Raw genomic sequence first — 24856 nt, forward strand, 5'->3', positions numbered from 1 at the left:
CAGCATGCTTTTCCTCACCATTTTTCTTTCACTGTAAGTTTTCCCCCTCTGCCACTTTTCTTTTCCTTTTTTAGCCACTTCTCACCTAGTAGACTCATGCGTATTCTCAGGATCTGCATCAGGCAGCATATTCCCTAACCAACCCACAGCCAGTGGGTTAAGTAGCACTCCTTTGTACTCCTGTGTCACCCTGTGTTTAGCATAGATTAGGATGTTTTTTGATTATTTAATTCTTTATTTCACAAGACTGAGAACTTCTTAAGGGGGCAGGATCCTGGCTTGTTTCATGTTTTTATTTCTAGTGCAGTGCAGTGTCTGACACAAGTAGATGCTCAGGACATGTTTGCTAAATATCTGAGCTATGTTCCAAGCAATGTTTTGGTGTACAGAATTGTTCACAGGGCCAAGCCTGCTTATGTATCTCTTATTACAGTTTTCACATTTTCACATTTTATCATTAATGGCAGGTGTTATCTCACCTCCCTGATGACATCACGAGCTACTTGTTTTTCATGTTTATTTTTATTTTTGAGAGAGAGAGAGATAGCACATGCCCATGCACAAGCTGGGGAGAGGCAGAGAGAGAGGGAGAGGGAGGATCAAAAGCTGGCTCTGCGATAACAGCAGCGAACCTGGTGTGGGGCCGAACTCAACAAACCCTGAGATCATGACCCGAGCCAAAGTCTGGTGCTCAACTGACTGAGCCATCCAGGCGTTCTGTGAGATTATGAGCTACTTAAAGAGAGTGACCATGTTGTACCCTTCATCGTATTCCTTTCAGGGTTCAATGTAGTAACATACACTTAGTGGATGCTTAGTAAACATGTCCTAGAACAGATCTGCGCAGCTCAGCTGTATAACTAGGAATTTCCTAAGAAACACAGTCAAAATTATTTTCTTATTACTTTGAATATAGTTTTTCCAATTTATCAATATAGCTGCCTCCTATCAGTGGTGGTGATTTGTTCGTATGGGAAGCATTGTGTCTAATGGTTAAGTTCACGGCATGTAGAACCAGACAGATTGGAATCAACCTGTCAGTCCTTGTCTTTGGTCTTTCCTTTTCACTTGGGTTTTTTTGTTTCTGTTTTTGTTGTTGTTTTGTGTTTATTAACCACCTATTATGTGGTAGGCACTGTGTTAAGGAGGATACAGTAGTGAGCAGGAACCATGGTGCTGCTCTCGTGGACCTTATAATTTAGGTATGAGGGAGGTAGACAGATACAACATAATGAAGGTATAGTAATAAGCTGAGTGAGGAGCTCATGACAGAAAGGAGTGAGGTCCCATGGGAGTATGTCATAGAAGCACTTGGTCTGTAGGGGCTAAGGGGGTGCAGCAAGCAGGGAAGGCTTCTGAAGCTGATCTCTGAAGAAGGAATTAGGCTCTCACATGGCAGGAAGAGTTGGGAATGCGGGGTATAAGCCTATTCCAGGAAGAGGAGCAGCAAGTCTAGAAACTGTGGTAGGCAGAAGCATGGGCAGTGGAGGGACCAAAAGAGAGCCTGGCTGTACAAAGAGCACTTCGTGTGTGGTATGAGATTAGGCCTGGAGGTGAGTGGGACCAGCTCTTGCAGAGCTTTGAAAATCATATTAGGTGGGCTGTCTGGGTAGCTCACCCACAAGCTCCGACTCTTGATCTCAGCTCAGGTCATGATCCCACGGGTTCCTGAGTTCAAGCCCCACTTCGCTTGTCTGCACAGAGCCTGCTCAGGATGGTGTCTCTCCCTTTTTCTGCCCCTTCCCCACTTGCACCCTCTCTCTGTCTTTCTCTCAAAATAAATAAATAAACTTAAAAAAAGAAAATCCTATTAAGAGAAGAACACCTGGAAGTTATTCAGGGTGTCCTACCAACTTTGTGACTTTGGACAAGTTATTTATTCTCTCTGGTCCTTGGTTTTCTCAAGTATAAAGTGAGGATAATTCCACATATTCATTTGTTTCTTATGAGAATTGAAAGTGAATTCATGTAAAATGCTTGGCATGTTAGTAGTTCATAATATGGATAAAGTCATTCAGAAAAATATTTCCTGATTTATTTTTTACGGAGTCTGATTCTGTGCCAGGTTCTGAGGATGTGAAAGACAGTACTAGTTCTTACCTCTGAGTTGCTCACGGTTTTATAGAGAAGGCAGAAGTATAGATCAGTAATTACAAGATAGTATCAAAAGTAAGCTAAGGAATGACATTCTAGCCAGAGCGATAGCATATGGCCACAGATGAAGGCTGGGAAGGCCGAAATGGCACAGCATGGACAGGGATGTTGAGAAGTTCACGTGGCTCTGAGGGAGAAATGAGCAGAGAAGCGATTGTGAAGGACTTTGTATGCAGTGCTGGGGAGCCTGAGCTTTGCCCCACAAGTGTGGGGAAGCTAAACGAGGTTCCTAAACAGAGCAACGACATGGTCAGATGTGCTTATTAAGAAGCTGGTCCAGGTAACTCTGCGGAGTGAAAAATTGAGAGACCTGCAGGTTGAAGGAGGGTTTCTGGAGAATGAAGAAAGCATGTTTCCAACCCATCCTCTGATTGTTAGATTTTGCTATGTGAATACAGGCATATTCTTTAAAGTTTTTAGTTTAATTTCTTTCACGTATTAAGTAAAACTTAATACTATAAAACTTATAGGAGAAAATATTTGTGACCTTGGATTAGACAAAGATTTCTTAGATATGACACCAAAACTTAAGCCATAAGAGAAGTAACTAGATTAAATTGGACTTTATCAAAACTTAAAAGCTCCTCAGAAAGACACTTTTAAGTAATTATAAGAACAGCACAACAACGTAAATGTATTTAATGCTATAGAACTGTACACTTAAAATGTATGTTGACTAAAAATGGTAAATTTTATGTTGTGTTTATTTTACTACAATACAGAGAGATAATGGGATCAGATCAAACATATATAATGCCTTTAATATATACACTGTACAAAAAGGTGAGGGTGGACTTGGAAACAAACATCCATAGAGGGAAGGTGATGTGAAGGCAGAGAGAATGCCATCTATAAGCTAAGGAATGCCAAGGCTACCGGAAGCTGGAGAGGCCTGGCACAGTCTTCTTCATAGCCTCAGAAGGAACCAGCCCTGCTCATACCTTGATTCTGAACTTCAGGCCTCCAGAGCTAAGACAGTAAATTTCTGTTTTTCTAAGCAAAAGGAAAACCTGGTTTTGAAAAAACATACCATAGACTGGCAGAAAATATTTGCAAGACACATCTGATAAAGAATATGTAAAGAATTCTCAAAATTCAATAGTAAACAAACCATCCAATTACAAAATTAGCAAAAGATTTGAACAATACTTAAGCAAAGAAAATAAATAGTGGCAAATAAGCACTGCATTAGTCATCTTTGGAAGAGTCTTTATATAATAACAAGTAATGATAATAAATAATCAACTTATTTTGGAAACTGGTAAATTAAGGAATCAAGCATTAATCCTCCCTTTTCCTGTACAAATTGAACTTCATGATAACCAGCTAGTTGATAAGGGAAGTTTCTCTTTATAGAAGTTTTCCATTAATAAATAAAGAAGAATGATAGGACTTGTACAGCAGTTTTACAACTTTAGTGAATTAGTAATCGAGGCAGTGATTACCAGTGGTTACTAACATCACAAAAGAGAAACAGGTGTCATATCGTTCCTGAGGGAAGCACACCGTACCACCTGTGAAGTGGTCTTATAAGAAAAACATCAATCTGATCAAGCCTTTAAATCTAAGTACCATCACAGGATATACAGGGAAATATTACTGGGCGGGAAATGTGAGGTATTTTACATATTAAAAGATGCTTAATGGCACACCTAGCTGACTCAGTCTTTCAGCTCAGGTCATGACCTCATTGCTCCTGAGTTCAAGCCCCGCCTTGGGCTCTGTGCTGACAGCTCAGAGCCCTGAGCCTGCTTCGGATTCTTTCTCCATCTCTCTGCCCCTCCCCTGCTTGTGTTCTCTCTCTCTCTCTCTCTCTCTCTCTCTCTCTCTCTTTTTCTTTGTTTTTCTCTTTCTCTCAAATATAAAATAAAAAAAATGTTAGAGAAAAAGATGCTTAAGGAGCATATTACCCAATTGTAACGTGTGGACCTTAGTTGTATCTCGTCTAGAATAAACAAACTTTGTAAGTCAGAGAAATTTGAATATTGGCTGGATATTTGATAATAAAGAATTATTAAATTTTTAGACATGATACTGGTTTTGTGATTTTTTTTTTTAAGGTAAGGAATCAAGGCACCTGGGTGGCTCAGTCACGTGAGCATTGGACTCTTTTTTTTTTTTTTTTTTTTTTTTAAATTCAGGTTAACATACAGTGCAGTATTGGTTTTAGGAGTAGAACCCATTGATTCATCACTTACCTGTAACACTCAGTGCTCATCCCAACAAGTGCCCTCATTAATGCCTATCACACATTTTGCCCATCCCCTACCACTGACCTCCCTTCCAGCAACCCTCAGTTTGTTCTCTGTATTTAAGTGTCTCTTATGGTTTGTCTCCCTCTCTGTTTTTATCTTACTCTTGATTTTGGCTGAGGTCATGATCCTGGGGTAGAGGAATCGACCCCCAAGTCAGACTCTGCACTGAGTGTGGAGACTGCTTAAGATTCTCTCTCTCCTCCTCCACCCCTCTCCCCAGCTCATATGTGCTCTCTCTCTCTCTCAAATAAAAAAAATAAATTAATAAAATAAGGAATCACTTAGAAAATATTTATGGAAATGTGTACAAATGAAATGATATGATTTCTCTGGCTTCAAACCAGTCTGATTGGGAGGAGTGGATAAAGGTATAGATGAAACAAGATTGGCTATGAGTTAATTGTTGAAACTGAGGGATTTATTATGTCTATTTTTGTATACATTTCAAATTGTCTACGTTGAAAAATTTTGAAGAACTGACAACAAATGGTATGGAGACAGCCAAGAAGAACAGAACTGATATGTGTATGTTTCTTTTAGCATTAGGAAGTTGTTGGTGACCTTTTCCAATCATTTTAGTGAGGTGGAGCAGGTGTTGGGGATGGAAGAGGCCATTTCTCTAACACCGCCTTATAGTACTCTCTTTTTATTTACTCTGCTCTAGCCACATGGGCTTCCCTGCTATTTTTCAAACATGCTTCCATTTCATGGTCTTTATGTTTGCTGCTCCCTTTCATTATCCTAGGTAAAATACCCCATCTATCTGAGTATTCTTACCTTGAACTTGCTTTATAGTTTCTCCAGAGTACTTATCACTGTCTGACCTATATAGTTATTTATTTTTGTCTTTTCACTAGAATGAAGCTCCTGAAAGCAGAGATTTGATTTCAGTTGATGTTATGTCCCTAGCACTTGGTGTACATCATAGGTGCTTGATAAATGTTTAATAAGTGTTCAGTAAATGTTGAATTTGTATGAATGAATGAACCAATGAATGAATTCTTCAGATCTCAGTTAATTACCTCTTCTGTGAAGTCTTCTCAACTGCTAGTCCCTCCCCTCCCAGGAAGTTGAGAGACTCTGTATCCTGTAGTCCCATTGTAACTTGTACACTCTCCCATAATAAGCTAATCCACAGTGACTGCTTTTAATATGATCTTTTTTTAAAGGATTCGTCCAGGGATATTCGAGAGGCTCTTCACGAACTTTTATGCTGTACTAATGTTTCAACCAAAGAAGGGATTCATCTTGCACTGGTGGAGCTGCTGAAAAATCTAACCAAGTACCCCACTGATAGGGACTCCATATGGAAGTAAGGACTTTTTGCTCATTTGTTCACTGAGTCCAATAATGTGGTGAATGCACAGTATTGACATTATTCAGTGGCTCATCATAGATTAAGGGTATGACTCTCAATTTTGCCTTCAATTTAGAAACCTGACTCAACTGGACACTCAGGAGTCTAATTCCTAAATTGAATATCACATTTTAGATTATTTATTTGTCCATCCATCTGCCTAGCAGATAATATGTGCCTGCTACCATATACTTACTATGTGCCAAGCCCTGTGGTAAGTGTTAGAGGTACAGAGATGAGTTGATTAGGTTCCTTTTCTCCTATATAGTGTTAACCACTTCTTTGTCTCTTTTGCATTTTGTGTAGGATCACAGCCATAGTTACAGAGATTAGATGCAGGACTTGGCACTTTATCTACAAATGACAATCATTTTTTCCCTTGGTTACCTGTACCTTTACTGACTAGAGTCAAATTTACCATTGTTCATGAATTGCTGTTTGAAGAACTACTTGCATACGTTTATTATAAAATGTATGTTATTGTGCCCCACATATTTAAGTCAGCTTATGTGATGAGATCACTCTAGTGGTATAATTTATTGATTTTTCAGAAAAATTTGTTACTAAAAATAGAAAAACTGGGTCAGATCAGGTACTTGTAGGATATATTAAAACTGAAAATACCAGGGGAATCTTCAAGGAACACTCAGTCATTTGGGGTGTGGGGGTTATAGTGGGGAAAAACACCTGTATCAGTATCTGTAGTTCTGTGGCAACACAGAACTTGCCTTAACATAAGATATGGGGTTATTACCAGAATATTTATATAAGACTGTCTTTATTGGGTGATTGTAGACAGAAAGCTCTTTCACCTTATAGTGCTCCAAAAGATTTTGAAGTTACCTATTCATTATCATTTGAATTTTCATCTCTTTGCATGAATGGTGGCTTTACTTAGGAATATCAAAAAGAATGTGGTAAAAGAGTAAAGGAATAGTCAAAGTGGCATTTTATTTTTCTTTTTTTTAGTATATGTGCTGCCGAAGCAAGCACAAGAGTGGCATATTTTTACAACATTTTTAAAGATAGATAAATGAAAGTTTTGAAGAAGGTAGTTTATTCTGTTTATATGACCCAGTCACTGTACTAGGTGCCGTGGAGAGTTAAAAACAGATTCAACTCAGAGACCTAGCCTTCAAATATCAGGAAGGGCGAGAAGTAGGGAATATGTAGATGAGGAGGTGGATGAGACAGAAAAAATGTTACAAGTCAGAAATGAAGTCCAGTTTTAGAGAGGCCCAGGTGCTTGGGAGATCCGAATACAATAAATAGGAAATCAAATAAAGGAGTGGTACCTGGAGGTCAAACTATAAAATTTACAATGTCCCCTAAAACGGAATGAGAAAAGGGTTGAGAGAGTTCAGAAAACTAGTGCAGTAAGTGCTTTTCACATAGGAGGAAAAGTAGAACTGGGGAAACGTGTGCTTTCCTAAAAAGATCGAGTATTTGAAATGGGATACCTATCATACTCCATATATCCATGAATTTGTTCATGGTGTTTGTTTTTTCTCTATTGCCAGTCTACCTATTCTCCAGTCCCTGGTGAACTCCCATCTCCTTTGTGAAACCTTCTCTATCATGGTGATCTCTTCTACCTTTGACAGGTAGAAAACAGAGTATCATTCATTTGGTAGTTCATTAACTTGTAGTACTTGTCATCTTTGCCCTGGCTGGATCATAAACTCCACAAGAATAGAAATAAGGATTTAATTTCTTTTTAATTCAGCACACCTTCTAAACCATAATAATAATAAAATGCCTAATTACCAGTACACATGTAGTTCTTTATAGCTTATAAAGGGTTTTCTTGTAGTCCTAATAGTTAACTAATAGCTGCTTAATAATAGCTAATTGAGTTCTTACTATGTGACCCTTTGCTAAGTACTTTTTATTTATTATCTCATTTAATCCTTACAGCAACTGTATGAGGCAATGATTTTTTAATCCCATTTTGTAGTAAGAAACTTATCTGCCCAAGGCCACACAGTTATTAATTTTCACGTTTCAGGTCTCTTCTGATTTCAGAACTTCACCCAGGATATCAGTTAGAATGCTTTTGCATTTTTGTAATAGAAAATCTGACTAAAAGTGGCTTAAACAATAAGGTCTAATTTTTTGGCATGACAAGTCAGAAAGTTGGTTTCAGGATTGGTAATTCAGTTTAACAGGGTTAGTAATCTGGTTGATTTCTCTGCAGTTCCCTTGGCTTTCTTCTCATTAGTTGCAAGATGGCTGCCTCATAAGATAGTATCTTAAGGCAGAAAAGAAAAGGTATACCTTCTCACACATTTCTCTTTTTATTTGATTAGGAGAACATTCCTGAGAAGCTCCCCACTAGACTTTCCTTCTTGCTCCTTTGACCAGAAATGGGTTACTTTATTACCTGCAAAGCAGTCACTGGAAAATGGGAGTGGGATTGCCATGATGAGTTTAGACCAATTGTTGTTGAGCCCTTGGGCTGGACCTACCTTCTCTGAGCACCTACCTGATATCCGAGGAAAGACAGGGTTTTCTTGGCAAGGAAAATAGGGAAAATGGCTGTTGGTTAAATAACCAGCAGTAATTTATGTCATACTAGCCCTTTAATTTTCATAATAGGAATTGTTTTAGATGAATTAACTGAGTTCCAGAATCATTGAATGACTTATCTGAGGTCACAGAGGTAGCAAAAGTAGATGTTTGAGAATTTGCAATTCTGAATCAGGTTTTCTGATTCCAGTCCCCAGTACTTTTTAAAGCATATATTAAGTTATTAAGGTGGGCTCTCATTTTGTTTGTTTCAGATGCTTGAAGTTTCTGGGAAGTCGACATCCAACCCTGGTGCTTCCCTTGGTGCCAGAGCTCCTGAGCACCCATCCGTTTTTTGACACAGCTGAACCAGACATGGATGATCCAGCTTGTATCCTCTGTGCTCAGGACAGACTCTGCTGATTTAGTGGGGGGTGTTTTGGCATCTTTTTCTGCAATGTAGCTGGGGGTGGGGGTCCAAGTTTATTTTTTTTCATTTCTTTTAGTTAAGAGTATATCCTGAGGGAGCCTGGTAGTTATTATTCTTAGCTTTCATTCATGTTTTCACAGTAATTCACATTTGCTATTTACTACTGCTACTACTACTATAATAATAATAACAATTATTATTATTGTTCTTTATTTTTTTTTACCATTTCTTGAGCCCCTGCTATACACCGTTTCATGCCTTATATATTTACTACTGATCTTCCAAATACCCCTGGGAGAAGGTATTATTCCCGGTTTACAGATGAGGAGACTGAGGGTTAGAGAGTCTAAATAACTCTCCAAGCAGCAAATGTGGGATTCAAAGACGTCTTTGTTTTTAAAACCTATGAGCTTTCCCCTTGTGTTACTCGGAGTTTAACTTTATCTGCAGCCTGAGGAGGGGATGTGTTGAGCTAGACTGCAGGATTGCTTTGCCTCTGATACAAGTTCAGTGGGTTTGTGATAACCAGGGAAAGCATGTCCTGCAGTGGTTTTCCAGTAATGGGAATACATTTACATCGGCGCATCCACACTCTCTGAGGGTTCTTTTCTCTCTATAGCAGATTCTTGGTGAGGTTTGGGAGGTATTAATGGAGATAAAGATCAGCCAAGTAAGTGCTTTTGTAAGTTGACCATGTGTTCTCTCTTAATTCTGTATGTTTATTTTCACAGTGTGTTTGGATACATTTTAAACAATCTGTTTAATTGATGTACTAACCATGCCTGACTTTGTGTTACCACTGAGAAAGGCACATCCCAGACCTTACCTCTAAATGTGTGATACTATAGCTGTTTGAAATTCAGCTCATTAGAGGGGCTTTTGGGCTATGTGTTATTACAAATTACACATGATGTATTGAAGTGCTCTGAAATCTGAAGGCCCTTTTACATTGAAAAAAAAAAAAACAAACAGTAAACATTTTTGGAAACCTGTTATGTTAAGATATTTTTCTGCATAGTTGGAAGATTGTGTTGTTTAGGAAATATGTTTGTCTGTTAGTGAAAGAAATTGCCCCCAAATGTAGTTTAAACAAGTTATGGTATTTACTTTTCTTCAAGGTAAAAGAAATCTGGAGGCACACAGTCTAGTTAGTGCTGGTATAGCAGCTCTGCATTATTCTTAGTGATCCTAGCTGCTTCTTTCTCTTCCGCCATTTTCAGTTGTCCAACATTGCTGTCAGAGCTCCAGTCGTCAGCCCTAGGTTCTGAGCAGAAAGCTAGAGAATATTTGGAGTAAAATGAGTATTCTATTAGCAAAGAAGAATGGATATTGGGTAGGAAAATAGCAGGCACTTCTATAGGGATACATACGGAAGATTGGAAACTATGTTTATCTTTTAATTTCCAATTTTCTCTTTGTTATAAAATTAATATGAAAAGGAAAAAAATCCACACAGTTGAAAGAAGAAACTTCATACTTAACATTCAAAGTCCTACTAATCATAGTAATCAACCATTAGTATTTTGGTGTATTTCTTTTTTCCTTTTTTAAGCCTTGGGATTGTGTTTTTGCTGTTTTTTTTTAACATAGTTTATCTCATCATCAAATATCTGATAATAAATAGCTGCCATCATATCCTCTATGTTAGAGCCTGGTTTTTGCACTTATGACAAAGTGCTTGTGATACAGAATTTATACATTCTTCATAAATATGTTTTTCTTCTTTTTTAAGTTTATTTATTTTTGAGAGAGTGCAAGTTGGGGAGGGGGAGAGAGAGAGAGAGAGAGAGAGAATGAGAAGGAGAATGAGAATGATTATGAATCCCAAGCAGGCTCTGGGCTGTTAGCGGGAGCCTGACATGGGCCTCAAACTCACAAACTGTGAGATCATGACCTGAACTGAAAGCAGGAGTCGAATGCTTCACCGACTGAGCCACCCAGGTATCCCCATAAGTATAATTTTTAATGATTGCGTAATACTCCATCAAGTAGATGAAACACAGGTGTATAAGTCATTCTCCTGGTTTGGGACACTTAGTTTGTTCCTGATTATTTGCTATTATAAATGATTCTGTACTATATGATTATTTACTTAGAATAAAATTTGAGATGTAGAATTACTCAACATTCAAAATGCTCTTACTGTCTAGTGCCAAATTATTATCCAAAGGAATTGTGCCAGAATGTACCTTAGTAGGCCATGTACCAAAAATTTCTATTTGTTAGTATTCTCAGCACCATCAGGCATTATTTTAAAAAACTTTTGGTAATTGGGGTGGTAATTGGGGTAACTTGGAGATGGGTAATGTATCTCATTGTTTGAATTTGCATTTATTTGTTAGAAAATTGTCATTTAATTGGACTTTTGGGGGTGGGAAGTTGGGACACCGGATTTTGGCCCAGCTCAACCTTTTGTACCTCCAGGTCTCCTTAACCCACTCACGCATCAGACATTGCAGTTTTGGTTCTTATTTTTAATGCTGCTAAAACCTGTCCAACAATGCCAGCATTGTTCTCAGATCATACCTTCAGGCACTATGCCTACCTCCGAGACAGTCTTTCTCATCTTGTTCCTGCCTTAAGGGTATGTTGAAAACAGCTATTGTCATTATTTTTGGTTTTTTGATTTTTGGTCCTTTGTGGTTGTCAAATAGCCAAAAGCAGACTGTATGTGTCCCTGAGTTATTGGTTATGTTATGTTAGGCAAGAAACAGGCATCTGGAATAGCATATTTTGGATCAAGGATTAGATTGTGTAACATTTTAACAATTACATAAAGCCATAATTTTCAGCAAGTTTATTTTTTAATAATAAACCTTTGTTTTTTTTAAAAACCTAGAGATACAGAAAGAAAAAAAAATTTTTAATTAACGATAATAATAATAATGGCAAATACTTATTGAATGCTAACTGTGTGCAGGCACTTTTCTGAGCTCTTGATTTGTGTTAACTTATTCCTGCTTAGGTGACTCTAAATGACTTTATTTAGAATAATTATATGTACGTGGTTAGAAAATCTAAACTGTAAGTTACAAAATTAAAAGTGAAATCCTTTTTGCTCTCCCCCATCCCTTTCTTGGAGGGTAACTAGCAGTAAGAACAAGAATTATAATTACCATCATATGTAAAAATTTATAATTACCATCATTTAAAGCATGCTATATAAATTTATTTTGGAATAAATCATTTCCCTATGAATTGGAAGATCGAATGAAGTTTAAAAATAAATGTGACAACAGACTGATTATTAGCTCCATTTCTATGGTTAGCCCATTTATTTCAGTTAGCAATAGAAAATAATACTATACCATTCTCTTTTCTTTCCCCTTGCTGCTTGTGGTTATATTGTATAGACTATATTCATTTTCTCTCTCTCCATTTCTCTCACTGAAGCTAAGGAATGAGAGAAAGGTTGTTTACACAATTACCTCACCTGTTGTTCCTTTCCTGTATTTGACTCATGTTTTTTTCTCGTTTCTGTGTGTTACCAGAAGCTGAGCCACAGAATTTGATGGCACTATAACACCACTATGTTTGCTTAGTTACCAGGTAGAAAGCTAGTGTCATCGGCTGTTTCTGCCAATATCACACCTCATGAGGACCCTTCCCATCAGTTCCTGCAGCAAAGCCTTGAGAGGGTGTACAGTCTTCAGCACCTGGACCCTCAGGGAACCCAGGAGCTGCTGGAGCTCACCATCAGGTGAGATGTTTTTTTGACAGAGTTAATACTGTTGTTATGCTCAGCTCTTTTGATTTCCAGTGATGGCCTATACTCACACATGGTTTTATGATCTGTTTATATTTGCATTAGTTTGGAGTTTGAGCATATTTCAAAGAAAAACTCTTTGTGTTCATGACCAGATTGATGATAAGCGCAAAACTCGAAGTATTAAAGAGAAGCTGTTTTTAATTTTTCTTTCCTTGCATATTAGTTATGATAGGTGACAGAAAATGTAAAGTAGCAGTGACTTAAACAAGAGGAAAGGTTAATTCTTTTTTGTAGGCAAGGCAGAGCTGAGATGGTTATCAGGGTCCTAGGTGCATTTTTTTCTCCATCTTCTAGATCAAGTGGTCTCTGTCTAAAGATCCAAACTCTGAACTATCCCCTCTGTACTCCAGGCTGCAGGAAAAAGGAAAGAGCAGGAGAAGGGCATCATTTCTAACCCCATAAATATATATATATACATACATATGTATCTATACATATACGTATCTATACATATATATCTGTGTGTGTGTGTGTGTGTGTATATATATATATATATATATGTATATATATTTTAGAGAGAGAGAGGGAGCACATGAGCAGGGGAGAGGGATTGAGGGAGAGAGAGAGAATCTCAAGCAGGCTCCATGCTCAGTGCAGAGCCTGACACAGAGTTCGATCCCATGACCCTGGGATCATGACCTGAACCGAAATCAAGAGTCGGGCACTCAACTGAGCCACCCAGGCACCCCTCCTCACGTCCTTTTAAAGACACTTCCCCATGGCACAAAAACAGACACTCAGATCAATGGAACAGAATAGAGAACCCAGTAATGGACCTACAAGCGTATGACCAACTCATCTTTGACAAAGCAGGAAAGAATATCCAGTGGAATAAAGACAGTCTCTTCAGCAAGTGGTGCTGGGAAAACTGGACAGTGATATGCAGAAAAATGAACCTGGACCACTTTTTTTCTTTTCTTTTTTTTTTATTTTTTATTTTTTTAATGTTTATTTTTGAGAGAGAGAGACAAAGTGTGAGTGGGGGTGGGGCACAGAGAGAGGGAGACACAGAATCCGAAGCAGGCTTCAGGCTCTGAGTTGTCAGAACAGAGCCTGATGCGGGGCTCGAACCCACGAACTGTGAGATCATGACCTGAGCCGAAGTCGGATGCTAAACCAACTGAGCCACCCAGGCTCCCCATGGACTACTTTCTTATACCATACACAAAAATAAACGCAAAATGGATGAAAGACCTAAATGTAAGACAGGAAGCCATCAAAATCCTCAAGGAGAAAGCAGGCAAAAACCTCTTGATCTTGGCCGCAGCAACTCATTACGTCTCCTGTGGCAAGGGAAACAAAAGCAAAAATGAACTATTGGGACCTCATCAAAATAAAAAGCTTCTGCACAGCAAAGGAAACAATCAGCAAAACGAAAAGGCAACCGATGGAATGGAAGAAGATATTTGCAAACAACATATCCGATAAAATGTTAGTATCCAAAATCTATAAAGAACTTATCAAACTCAACACCCAAAAAATAAATAATCCAGTGAAGAAATGGGCAAAAGACACGAATAGACACTTTTCCAAAGAAGTCATCCAGATAGATGGCTAACAGACACATGAAAAAATGCTCAACATCACTCATCATCAGGGAGATACAAATCAACACCACAATGAGATACCACGTCACACCTGTCAGAATGGCTAACATCAACAACTCAGGCAACAACAGATGTTGGCGAGGATGTGGAGAAAGAGGATCTCTTTTGCGCTGCTGGTGGGAATGCAAACTGGTGCAGCCACTCTGAAAAACAGTATGGAGGTTCCTCAAAAAATTAAAAATAGAGCTACCCTACAACCCAGCAATTGCTCTACTAGGTATTTATCCAAGTGATACAGATAATGCTGTTTCAAAGGGGCACGTGCACCCTCATGTTTATAGCAGTGCTATCGACAATAGCCAAAGTATGGAAAGAGCCCAAATGTCCATCGATGGATGAATGGGTAAAGAAGATGTGTATATATATACAATGGAGTATTACTCAGCAATCAAAAAGAATGAAATCTTGCCATTTGCAACCACGTGGATCGAACGAGAGGGTATTATGCTAAGTGAAATTAGTCATTCAGAGAAAGACAAATATAATATGACTTCACTCGTGTGAGGACTTTAAGCCATAGAACAGGTGAACGTTAAGAGAAGGGAAACAAAAGTAATATAAAAACAGGGAAGGGGATGAAATGTAAGAGACTCTTAAATACGGAGAACAAACAGAGGGTTACTGGAGGGGGTTTGGGAGGGCGGATGGGCTAAATGGGTAAGGGGCATTAAGGAATCTACTCCTGAAATCATTGTTGCACTGTATAGTAACTAACTTGAATGTAAATTAAAAAAAAAAAAAAAAAAAAAGACACTTTCCCCAAATTGCATGTTCTAATTTTACTTGCATCCCACTGACCAGAAGTTAAGTCACATGGCCATATAGCTGCTAGGAGCTAGGAAATGTAGTCTTTATTCTGGCTGACCAGTGCTTTGTTAACATTTGGTGGCTCTGATACTTAGGAAAAAGGGGAAGATACTGGGGAACAACCAGCAGAGTCTGCCAAACCTTATTAGGATGTCCTGAATGATAGGAGAAGAATTGAAATCCATTTGCCTTTAGCAAAAGCAATATCCATCTGCTTTTGTAAATAAGGTTTGGAGGCAGAGTTGAGTAGCACCATAGACACTGTATGGCCTACAAAGCCTAAAATATTTACCGTCTGACCCTTTACAGAAAGTTTGCTGACCCTGAAGTGATGCCTCTATCATATTTTGTTTTTTTCTTCTGCTCCCTTAACAGAGTGATTAGTTAAGGGCCACTATCTGAAGTTGTTGGCCCTGAGCCTAGGAAAATAAACTCTACCTTCTGACTCAGCCCCACATAAGTAAACATTTAGGTTTTGTTCTTGACAGTTTGTATCCTGTTGGCACTAAAGCAAGTGCAGAATATATAAAAGCAAGCTTGTTCATCAGCTGCAGTGCTGGCTGTTAGGTGCTCAGTAAACACCTGTTGATCTGAGTTGCCTGCATGTTCTGGTGAGAGCCCTGCTGGGCTTCAGGCTGGTGGGACCACTGTTCTAGTGCTGTGGTTGGTCCTGGACATTGTTTCTCACTTGAGTGCATTCTGAGGAGGGTGGCCAGGAAGGTGAAATATCCAGAAAGGAAAGCAGATGGTATAGTAGTTATTGATGACCTACTCTGTTTTACAAACATTACTGCAGTTAGATATTGTTACCATTTCACAGAGAAGAAATGGGAATTTGGGGAGGTGAAGCAATTTTCTAGGAAGTAGCAAAACTGAGATTTGAATCTAGTTTTGTTTGACTTTAAAATTGATGCTTTGTGGGGTGCCTGGGTGTCTCATTTGGTTAAGCATCCAACTTCAGCTCAGGTCATGATCTTGCTGTCCAGGTGTTTGTGCCCTGCATTGGGTTCTTTCCTTACAGCTCAGAACCTGAATCCTGCTTCAGATTCTGTGTCTCCCTCTCTCTCTCTGCCCCTCCCTCACTCACTCTCTCTCAACATTAAGGGGCACTTGGGTGGCTGATTCGGTTAAGTGTTTGATTTCGGCTCAGATCATGATCTTGTGGTTCATGGATTTGAGCCCCACATCGTGCTCTGTGCTGACAGCTCAGAGCCTGGAGCCTGCTTTGGATTCTGTGTCTCCCTCTCTCTTTGCCCCCACTCTGCTTGTGCTCTGTCTCTTTCACTCTCAAAAATATTAAAAAAAAAATTTTTTTTAAATTAAAGAACAAAAAAACCACATAAATATTGATTTTTTGTGATGCGCAGCAGGCATATCTAAAAGGCGATTCCTGTTACATCAGATGACCCTTGGGGTTCTGCAGAACTTACATTTTTGGTAGTTGTTGCAAAGTGAAATGTTAGAGTTTCATACAGAAGTTTCTCTGATTAGGACTCTGATCACTTAGTTGTTAGTATTAGTTTGAAACAAACTTCACCATCATACGCACCCCATTCCCTTTGTTGTAATCCAGGAAGCACCCATTTAATCTAACTGAATCTCATCGATAGAATGTGTACTATAGTTTAGTTAGGGCCCTGGGAAATAATTTGTTTGTTCCTTGAATTTGACATAACTATTTTGTCTTCATCATTGTACCTTGGGTATTGTATAGGAGCTCAGTAAATATTTGTTGAAAACTGTAGTTGTGATCGCTTAACAAGGAATGAAGACTTTTTTTCTTTTTTGAAGCTTATTTATTTTTGAGATAAGAGAGAGAGTAGGGAAGGGGCAGAGAGAGAAGGAGACAGAGAATCCCAAGCAGGCTTTGCAACATCAGCACTGAACCTGACACAGGGCTTGAACCCACAAACCGTGAGGTCATGACCTGAGCCGAAACCAAGAGTTGGAGGCTTAACCAACTGAGCCACCCAGGTGCCCAAGAAATGAAGACTTCTAATATTGTTATAGATGGCATTTCCTTCTGGCCATTTCTCATCTCCAGATTTATGGATTTGTTGTTTGGTAAGGCTCTGCTGTCCTTGATCATAACAAGAGGTATATTGTCTGTCAAGCGCCTGCTATATACCCACTTTTTTAAATGCCTTATGAATTGAATTTGAAAACAATTTTATGAGAAGTACCCCATTTTTTAGAAGTACCCCATTTTTAAAATGAGTGAGGGAGCTGGGGGTTCATTCACTTGTTACACTGTTTTTGAGTATCCATCATATGCTAGGCAGAAGGGGTACAGTAGTAAACAAAATAGTTTCTGCTGTAAGAGATCTTATAGCCTGGTTGGGGAAATAGCTAGGTAAATAAGAAATGCAATATTGTGTTTTCCATGCTGCATTATGGGGAGTACAGGGTTCTCCAGGATAACAGAAGGGAGGCACCTACCCCTTCCCTGGATGGCTAAGCAGTTACCTGAAGAATGAATAGAAGTTCATCAAGTGAAGAAGGGAGAAGACTCTCCAGGACGGAGAAGATAGCAAAGTCTTGGACTAGAACATAGGTCTTTCTAGCCCTTCCATCTGGTCACACTGCTCTGTTTCTGGTTAACAGTTTGTAGGACACAAATGCACCTAGGATAATGAGATTTAAAATCCAAAGGAATTGATTGAAGCCTTAATTTTTATCATTTCCTAGGCTCATGATTTTGGGCCTCAACACCCTCATCTGTAATTTGAGGGTTGTATGTACCTGCTCATAGGACTGTTTTGAAGATTATTATCATGATCTATGCAAGGTATTTTGAGAATAGCAGTTACATAGATAATAGCCATTTATGAAATGTTTTAAAATTTAAATTGTGGCTCTTCTGACAGAGTAGACAAGCTCTTGACATTTTGTAAGTAAATCCAGTCCAAACTTTATAAATGCTACTTAGTGCCAACATGTGGACTAAGGATTGCTGAAGTATGTGTTCCTGGGAGGGGCACTTTTGCCCTCTCAAATCACATTTGTAGAAATATGACTTAATATGCATCTAGTTTTAAATCCATTTAGGTGTCATCTGTGTTTGATGCAGTTCATAAATAAATGAAAAGACTGTAGTGTGCCTGGGTGGCTTAGTTGCTTAAACATCTGACTTAGGCTCACGTCATGATCTCGTGGTTTGTGAGTTCAAGCCCCACATCGGGCTGTCTGCTGTCAGCACAGAGCCTACATCAGATACTCTGTTCCCCCTCTCTCTCTGCCCCTTCTCTGCTTTCTTTCTCTCTCTCAAAAATAAATAAACATTAAAACATACTTTAATATTAAATAAATAAATGAAATATGATATGGTTTATTAAAAAAAAAAAAAGATTTGTGGAGTTCAGACAGACCTGAGTTCAAGGCCTGTTTTTGCTACTCATTAGTCTTGAAACCTTGGGCAAACTGATCTTCCCTTTCATTCTCAGTGAAATAGGATTAATTGCAATTTGCAGTGTCAGGATTAAATAGGCTCAAGTAAGGAAACACCTAGCACACCTAGTATAGTGCACATAGATGGTGCTCTTTGTACCTGTCTCATTAAAGAGTTTATAGTTTCCTGATGGGTGTTTAAAATTAGGCTTCCTGAGGATTGTGGGCATAGATAGGCACAGAGAGGAAACAGTAGGATAAGGGCATTTTGTCCAGGGTTAACACGTTTCTTATTTTGCTTGTACAGTAGTTCAGATTTCCCGTGGCTGGTTGGGTTACATCTTGTTCTGTGCAACTGAGAACAATTGTGGCAGTGTAGGGGCTGTAGAATAGCTTAACACCGGATAGCCGTCAGCTAATGTATAGTCAGCTGGTCAGTGTTCACTATAATTGTTAACAGAAAGGCAGAATCTTCCTGGAGAGGAAACGTTTCAGAAATACAGCGATTCAGGGCTGTCTTCGCAAGAGAGACATCCGAGATGTGAAAAGAGGGACCAGCTGGCCACCAAAGTAGCATTGCACAGGTGTGGTTAGCTAGTACAGGGCCTTGCCTTTTACTGTGCTGGATTCTGACAACAGCACACTCCAGGAATCGCTCCAGCCACAAAACTCACAAGAGATGGATCTATAAGGCACTGGTCCTAATTTTTTCAGTCACTTGGGAAGAACTCATTCTGTGTCCTTTTCTGGGGCATCTCCTTCCTGATATCAAGGTCCGTAGGCGGCAGCATTAGCTATTAAAAAGTTGCATGAGGGGCACCTGGGTGGCTCAGTTGGTTAAGCATCTGACTTCTGCTCACGTCATGATCTCGCAGTTGGTGAGTTCCAGACCCGCATCAGGCTCTCTGCTGTCAGTACAGAGCCCACTTCTGATCCTCTGTCTCCCTCTCTCTTTGCCCCTCCCCTTTTCTCTCTTTTTCTCAAAAATAAATAAACATTAAAATAAACTTTTTTTTTTTTTTTTAAGTTGCATGAGATTAGAGGGATGGGTTTACTCCAGTGGACAGTTTTGTACAGGCTATTGTGAAACTTTATATGATGAACTTTATATTGTGAAACTTTATGCCACTCCACTTTCCTTGTGACCCAGATCTTCAGGTTTTCACAGCTGTCATTTCTATATGAAATTTTGATGTTGCCATTAAAAAACAAGACCACTTTCCATGAATGCTTTCTGAGGTGGATTATTAGGTTACACAAACACACACACTTCTCCCCCCCCACCAAAAAAAAAAAAAAGAAAGAAAAAAGAAAAACAATGTGTTGTGGTTTTTTTTGTAGATGTATAGTGTTTCCCCAGAAGAATTAAAGAAAAATTTTTTTAATGTTTATTTTTGAGAGAGAGAGAGACAGAGCATGAGTTGGGGAGGAGCAGAGAGAGAGGGAGACAGAGTCAGAAGCAGGCTCCAGGCTCTGAGCTGTCAGCACCGAGCCAGCCCAACTCGGGGCCCCGAACTCACGAACCGTGAGATCATGACCTGAGCTGAAGTTGGATGCTCACCCAACTGAGCCGCCCAGGCACCCCTATGTATCCCCAGAAGAATTTAAAAGAAACTGGCAATGGTGGTTGCCTGTGAGAAGTGTGTACTGCTTAGCGGTGCAATGGGATAGGAAGGTGGACTACCTTAATTGCATATCCTATAGTATCTTTTGAATTCTATACTTCATTGGTTAATTCTATAGCTTGGTATGTATTGTCTATTCAACAGATTAAAAATTTGAAATCCATAATTCCAGCCCCCACACAATTTTATCTGTGTGTGCCACTCTCTGTTTTCTTGTCCACGGGCAGCTCTGTGTTATATTTTTGCAATCATTTTGTCTGTACCTGTATCCAGCTAGGATACTTTTAGTTTCAGGTATCTGACAACCTCATCTCAAACTAGCTTACAGTGGCTTTTTATTTCTTCATACGAATAGAAAATCGGAGGCAGTTCTAAGTATGGTATGGTCAAGTAGTTCATTTATATCATTGAAGATCCACTTCTTTTATCTCTCTGGATTTTTCTTATCCTCAGCATTTGCTTTATCCCACGGCTTTTTTCTTTTAGAGTTACAGTATGGCTGCCAGGCAGTCAGGACTGTAAGTGCTCTTGTTCAGTATAGCGCATGTTAGAGGTAGAGACAGAAAGACAGAGACACTCTCAGACCTGCTCCAAGCATGGACTATACGTCCTTGCATTAGGACTGACAAGGCCAACTTAAGTCACGTAACCGGGGAGATGACATATACTAATTGGCTTAGTTCAATCAGAATCTACCTGGAACTGGGTTTGAGGACATCTTCCCTTGAACAAAATCAGAGTTCAGTTAGTGAGGAAGAAGTACAGAATGGCTAAATGGGTAAGGAGCCAACAAAGTCTACTACAGTATCTTAAAAAAATTTTTTTTTTCCTGATGATAACAAAAAATACTTGTCTATTGTATGGAAAATAAAGCACAGTTGGGAGAAGGCACTAAAAAGCACCTAATACCTCTATCCAGAAAACCACTTTGCTATACTTTTCTTCTACACATAGTTTTTACATAGTTGAGATTATATACCTTACTACCATTTTATATTTTAATGTCTGTAGAATATTCCACTATAATAGTCTGTACAAGAGTGAATGTTGTGGGGGTATAAAGCAATTCATTTGTTTTTAAGATTTTTTAAATTTAAATTTTAGTTAACATACTGTGCAATATTGGTTTCAGGAGTAGAATTCCATGATTCATCACTTACATACAACACCCAGCGCTTATTTCTATTGGATATTCCCCGTAGAATCATTTCTCAGCATAAAGCTACTGATCAAAATATTTGACCATGTGTATGACTTTTATAATGTAGTGCAGTGTTACTTTCTAAAAGAACTGTATTTGCTTAAACTGCTACCAAAGCATGAGTGAACCAATTTCATTATAATCACTCCAGCATTGGGTTCTGTCATTGTGGGGCACCTGGTTGGCTCAGTCAGTAGAGCACACAATTCTTGATTTCGGGGTTTTGAGTTTGAGCCCCACAAAGGGTGTAAAGATTACTTAAAAAAATAAAGTCTTTGAGAAAGAATTTGTGACCAATTTATTTACTAGGTATAAAATGGTAAAATGCTTTTGATGTGATCTTTATATTGATATCATTATCCCTATCCAATGTGTGGCTTGGGGTTTTATTTACCATAGGGATCTGCAAAGACTTGGAGAACTCCAGTCTGAGTTAGCAGGAGTTGCTGACTTCTCTGCTACCTATCTTCGGTGTCAACTTCTTCTCATCAAGGTGGGCTTAAATCCATTATGTTTGTGACTGTGCTTATAATGTGCATAAAGTGTATAAGAATGCACTTGAATGGATTCAGCAGTTCCTTTAGGTCATTAATGTACAGTCTTATGTAGCTGCTTAGCAGTGGAGAAATTATTTACTTGGCAGTGTAATTATATTTGTCTCTAAAGAATTGTTAACTTGTGTGGGAATTTAAATTTTTTTAATTTGGAAGTATTCTTTTATCATTATATAATTAGAGTAGATTGGATAATCATTTTCATTAGAATCATATGGATTTTAAATTGGTTTTTATAATTTGATTAGCATAGAACTTTTATATTATTTTCTTAAAAATGCCAGTTTTACTTTGTCAAAGTCTTATTAGTCAAAGGTTGATTTCATTGCTTTTAAAATGGCCACCTTGCTGGCATTCTATATTAGGTGGTCAGATTTCATATATACACACACAAAGTTGGTAACCAAGAAGCTGTTTCAGTTTGCTGAGTTGAAAATGTGTTCAATTAGTTCAGTAGCTTTCAGCTTCTGCAGTAGAGTTCTCTAAATTTAGGTTTAGGATTTAGGGGACCCCTCTTACTTTATATGCCTTTATCTTGGCTTTAGTTCCAAGCGTCTTTAGTTACTTATTCTTTAGAGTGATTATTATATTTTTTTAAGTTTTTTTCTTTTTTTTAAGTTTATTTATTTTGACAGAGAGGGAGCATGAATGCAGGAGGGGCAGAGAGAATCCCAAGCAGGCTTTGCACTGGAAGCAAGAGCCCGATGTGGGGCTCCAACTCACGAATGTGAGATCATGACCTGAATGGAAATTAAGAGTTGGAGACTTTACCAACTGAGCCACCTAGGCGCCCCTGAAGTAATTATGATATTTGACTAAAGTCAGAGTAAATGGAGTAGTTAGAAATTATTTCTCACTTTAAGATACGTGAGCTTAGGGCTTTGCAGGTGTGTGTATATATGTGGAGGTGGGTGTGTATACTGAAATAGGTTGGGATTTAAACAGCTCTTGTTTGGCTACATAGATTCTTTCAAATGTGTATGATGTGTATACCTGTGTAACCACCACCAGTCAAGATATAGAGCATTTCCATTATCCCCAAAAGTTCCTCTGTGCCATTTCGCAAAGTTTTTTGTCTTTTCCAAACCTCTGTGTAACAGGGCTAATAATAATTCTACCTAGGTAAGGACTGGTAACAAGCAAGGTGTGTAAGAGCCCTGTGCTTAGTGTTTGACACATAGTGAATGCCATGTCATTGTTGGTCTTCCTTCTTTCTTGGCTTCTTATCTCTATAAGGAATACAAGCAGGTCTTTAAAAAGAATCCGGTTTTCTACAGTAGAAAAAGAAAAGAAAATATTCCTACGAAGAACACAGAGCTATGTTGGTCAGTGTCATGGAGTGTCAGTGTAGGTAAGGGGAAAAGGCTTAGAACCAAAGACAGGCAAATGTTTGATAACAGGGTAAAAGCGAAGTAAATTCTGGCACAACTACTCAACAGTATATTCTGTAACCAGTAATGATCTTTATGAAGAATTATACACCATGACAAAATACAGTTAATGTTATGTACCAAAAAAGCATACAAAATTATTTCTGCTTTGAGACTACAGCTATATAAAAAGCATACATATAAGAAATGACTCGAAATGAATTTTCAAAAACAAGGGTAGTATGATTTGGGTGATTTAAAAATTTCTGTATCTATAATTTAGACCTGCTACTGTCTTAACTGGATCCGCACCAGGTACATGTGACTATTGATTACTTGAAACGTTAGTTCAAATTGAGATGTGCTATAAATGCTAAATACACATTGATTTCTTAGAGTTGGTATGAAAAAAGAGTGTAAACTATTAATTTTTTAAAATACTGACTTTTTAGTGAAATTATAATAAATACACTAGGTTAAATAAACTATACTATTAAAATTAATTTTACCTCTTTTTACTTATAAAAATGTGGCTACTAGAAAACATAAAATTATGTATATGGTTTATGTTATGCTTCTATTGGGAAATTGTTTAGGTTTTCTGTAAAGCCATTAAATTATGTCTGTAATGAGGAAGGACTGAAAATAAGGGACTACAGCAGAGATTTATAAGAGAGTTGAGAGATGGGGCCGTTCAGATGAGAGGAGAGAGATGGAAGGTAAAATTGCGGCTCTTAGTGCTCGTTTTGAACACAGATGGAGAGAGAGGGAGGAATCTAGGAAAGCCTGTTGATTTCTAGGTTGGGTATGTCAGTAAGGTGATAGGCTGTTCAAAGGATAGTGAACATGGGGCAAAATAAAAGCCCCATGGAAGGAGCTTGGAAGGAAGCTCAAGGAAGAAGGGTCGAGGCAGCCTAGGTAGTCTAGTGGCTCTGGGAACAAGGAAGGACGAGAACCCTGGAAGCTGGCTTGCTTGCACATTTTGGTGAGACCTGGATGGCTCCTGCCCTTTGCTTGCAAGCACTGATCTGATCTGGATGTAGGGACTTTGGGACAGGAATTGGATTGAATGGGGAGGAGCTCAAACCTTTGGTTTCCTCTTTCTTTATAGTAGGCAGGGCTTATTAGCTTAAAAGAATAAGATTGAGAGGAAGTCCTAATGCAGTAGATTTCCAAAGCAAAACAAACACATAAGCCTCAAATGACATGCCAGTCTTTTTGATCTCTTTGTTCGTTTCTCTCCTGATTTGTCTGTGTAGGCCTTGCAAGAAAAGCTTTGGAATGTGGCTGCCCCATTGTATTTGAAGCAGAGTGATTTGGCCTCAGCAGCAGCAAAACAGGTAAACGTATCGGGACCTTCTCAAATGGATCTCTTTCTAGGAATTGTCTTGTCTAAGTTGGAGTCAGAGGCTTTCACATGGCTCCATGCCTCTGTTGTGGCCTCCCCAGTTCTAGCCTGTGACAGAAGTTAGTGATATGAGAAGCAGCATAATTAGGGGACACAGCACTGGCTTGCTTGCTTCCTTCTTCCCTCCCTTCCTCCCTTCTTTCCTTCCTTCCTCCCTTTGTTCCATCCCTCTGTCCTAGGGCAGGGGGAAGAGAAAGGGAGACAGAAAATCCCAAGCAGGCTCCGCAGTGTCAGCACAGAGCCTGACTCAGGGCTCAGTCTCACGAACTGTGAGATCGTGACCTGAGCCAAGATCAAACCGGATGCTTAACTGACTGAGCCAGCTAGGTACCCTTTAACTGGATGATTTCTAAGATGCTTTATTGTTCTAAAAATATATTATTATCAGTTTGTATTTTAGATAGACTAGAATCCAATAAATACT

The 24856-nt window shown here is 38.7% G+C and overlaps 1 protein-coding gene across 2 annotated transcripts in view; it reads left to right on the forward strand.

The window, feature by feature from the left end:
* Positions 1-24856, forward strand: part of INTS4 (integrator complex subunit 4) — a 120138-nt gene that overhangs the window by 77016 nt on the left and 18266 nt on the right. For both annotated transcript variants that reach the window (XM_042904472.1, XM_042904473.1), the window contains exons 12-17: positions 5579-5721; positions 8550-8665; positions 11155-11288; positions 12247-12404; positions 21500-21593; positions 24284-24364. In XM_042904472.1, coding sequence (XP_042760406.1) covers positions 5579-5721; positions 8550-8665; positions 11155-11288; positions 12247-12404; positions 21500-21593; positions 24284-24364 — 726 coding nt within the window. The remainder of the gene's footprint in view (positions 1-5578; positions 5722-8549; positions 8666-11154; positions 11289-12246; positions 12405-21499; positions 21594-24283; positions 24365-24856) is intronic.

This window comes from Panthera leo, chromosome D1, assembly GCF_018350215.1.
Source record: "Panthera leo isolate Ple1 chromosome D1, P.leo_Ple1_pat1.1, whole genome shotgun sequence".
NCBI lineage: Eukaryota > Metazoa > Chordata > Mammalia > Carnivora > Felidae > Panthera > Panthera leo.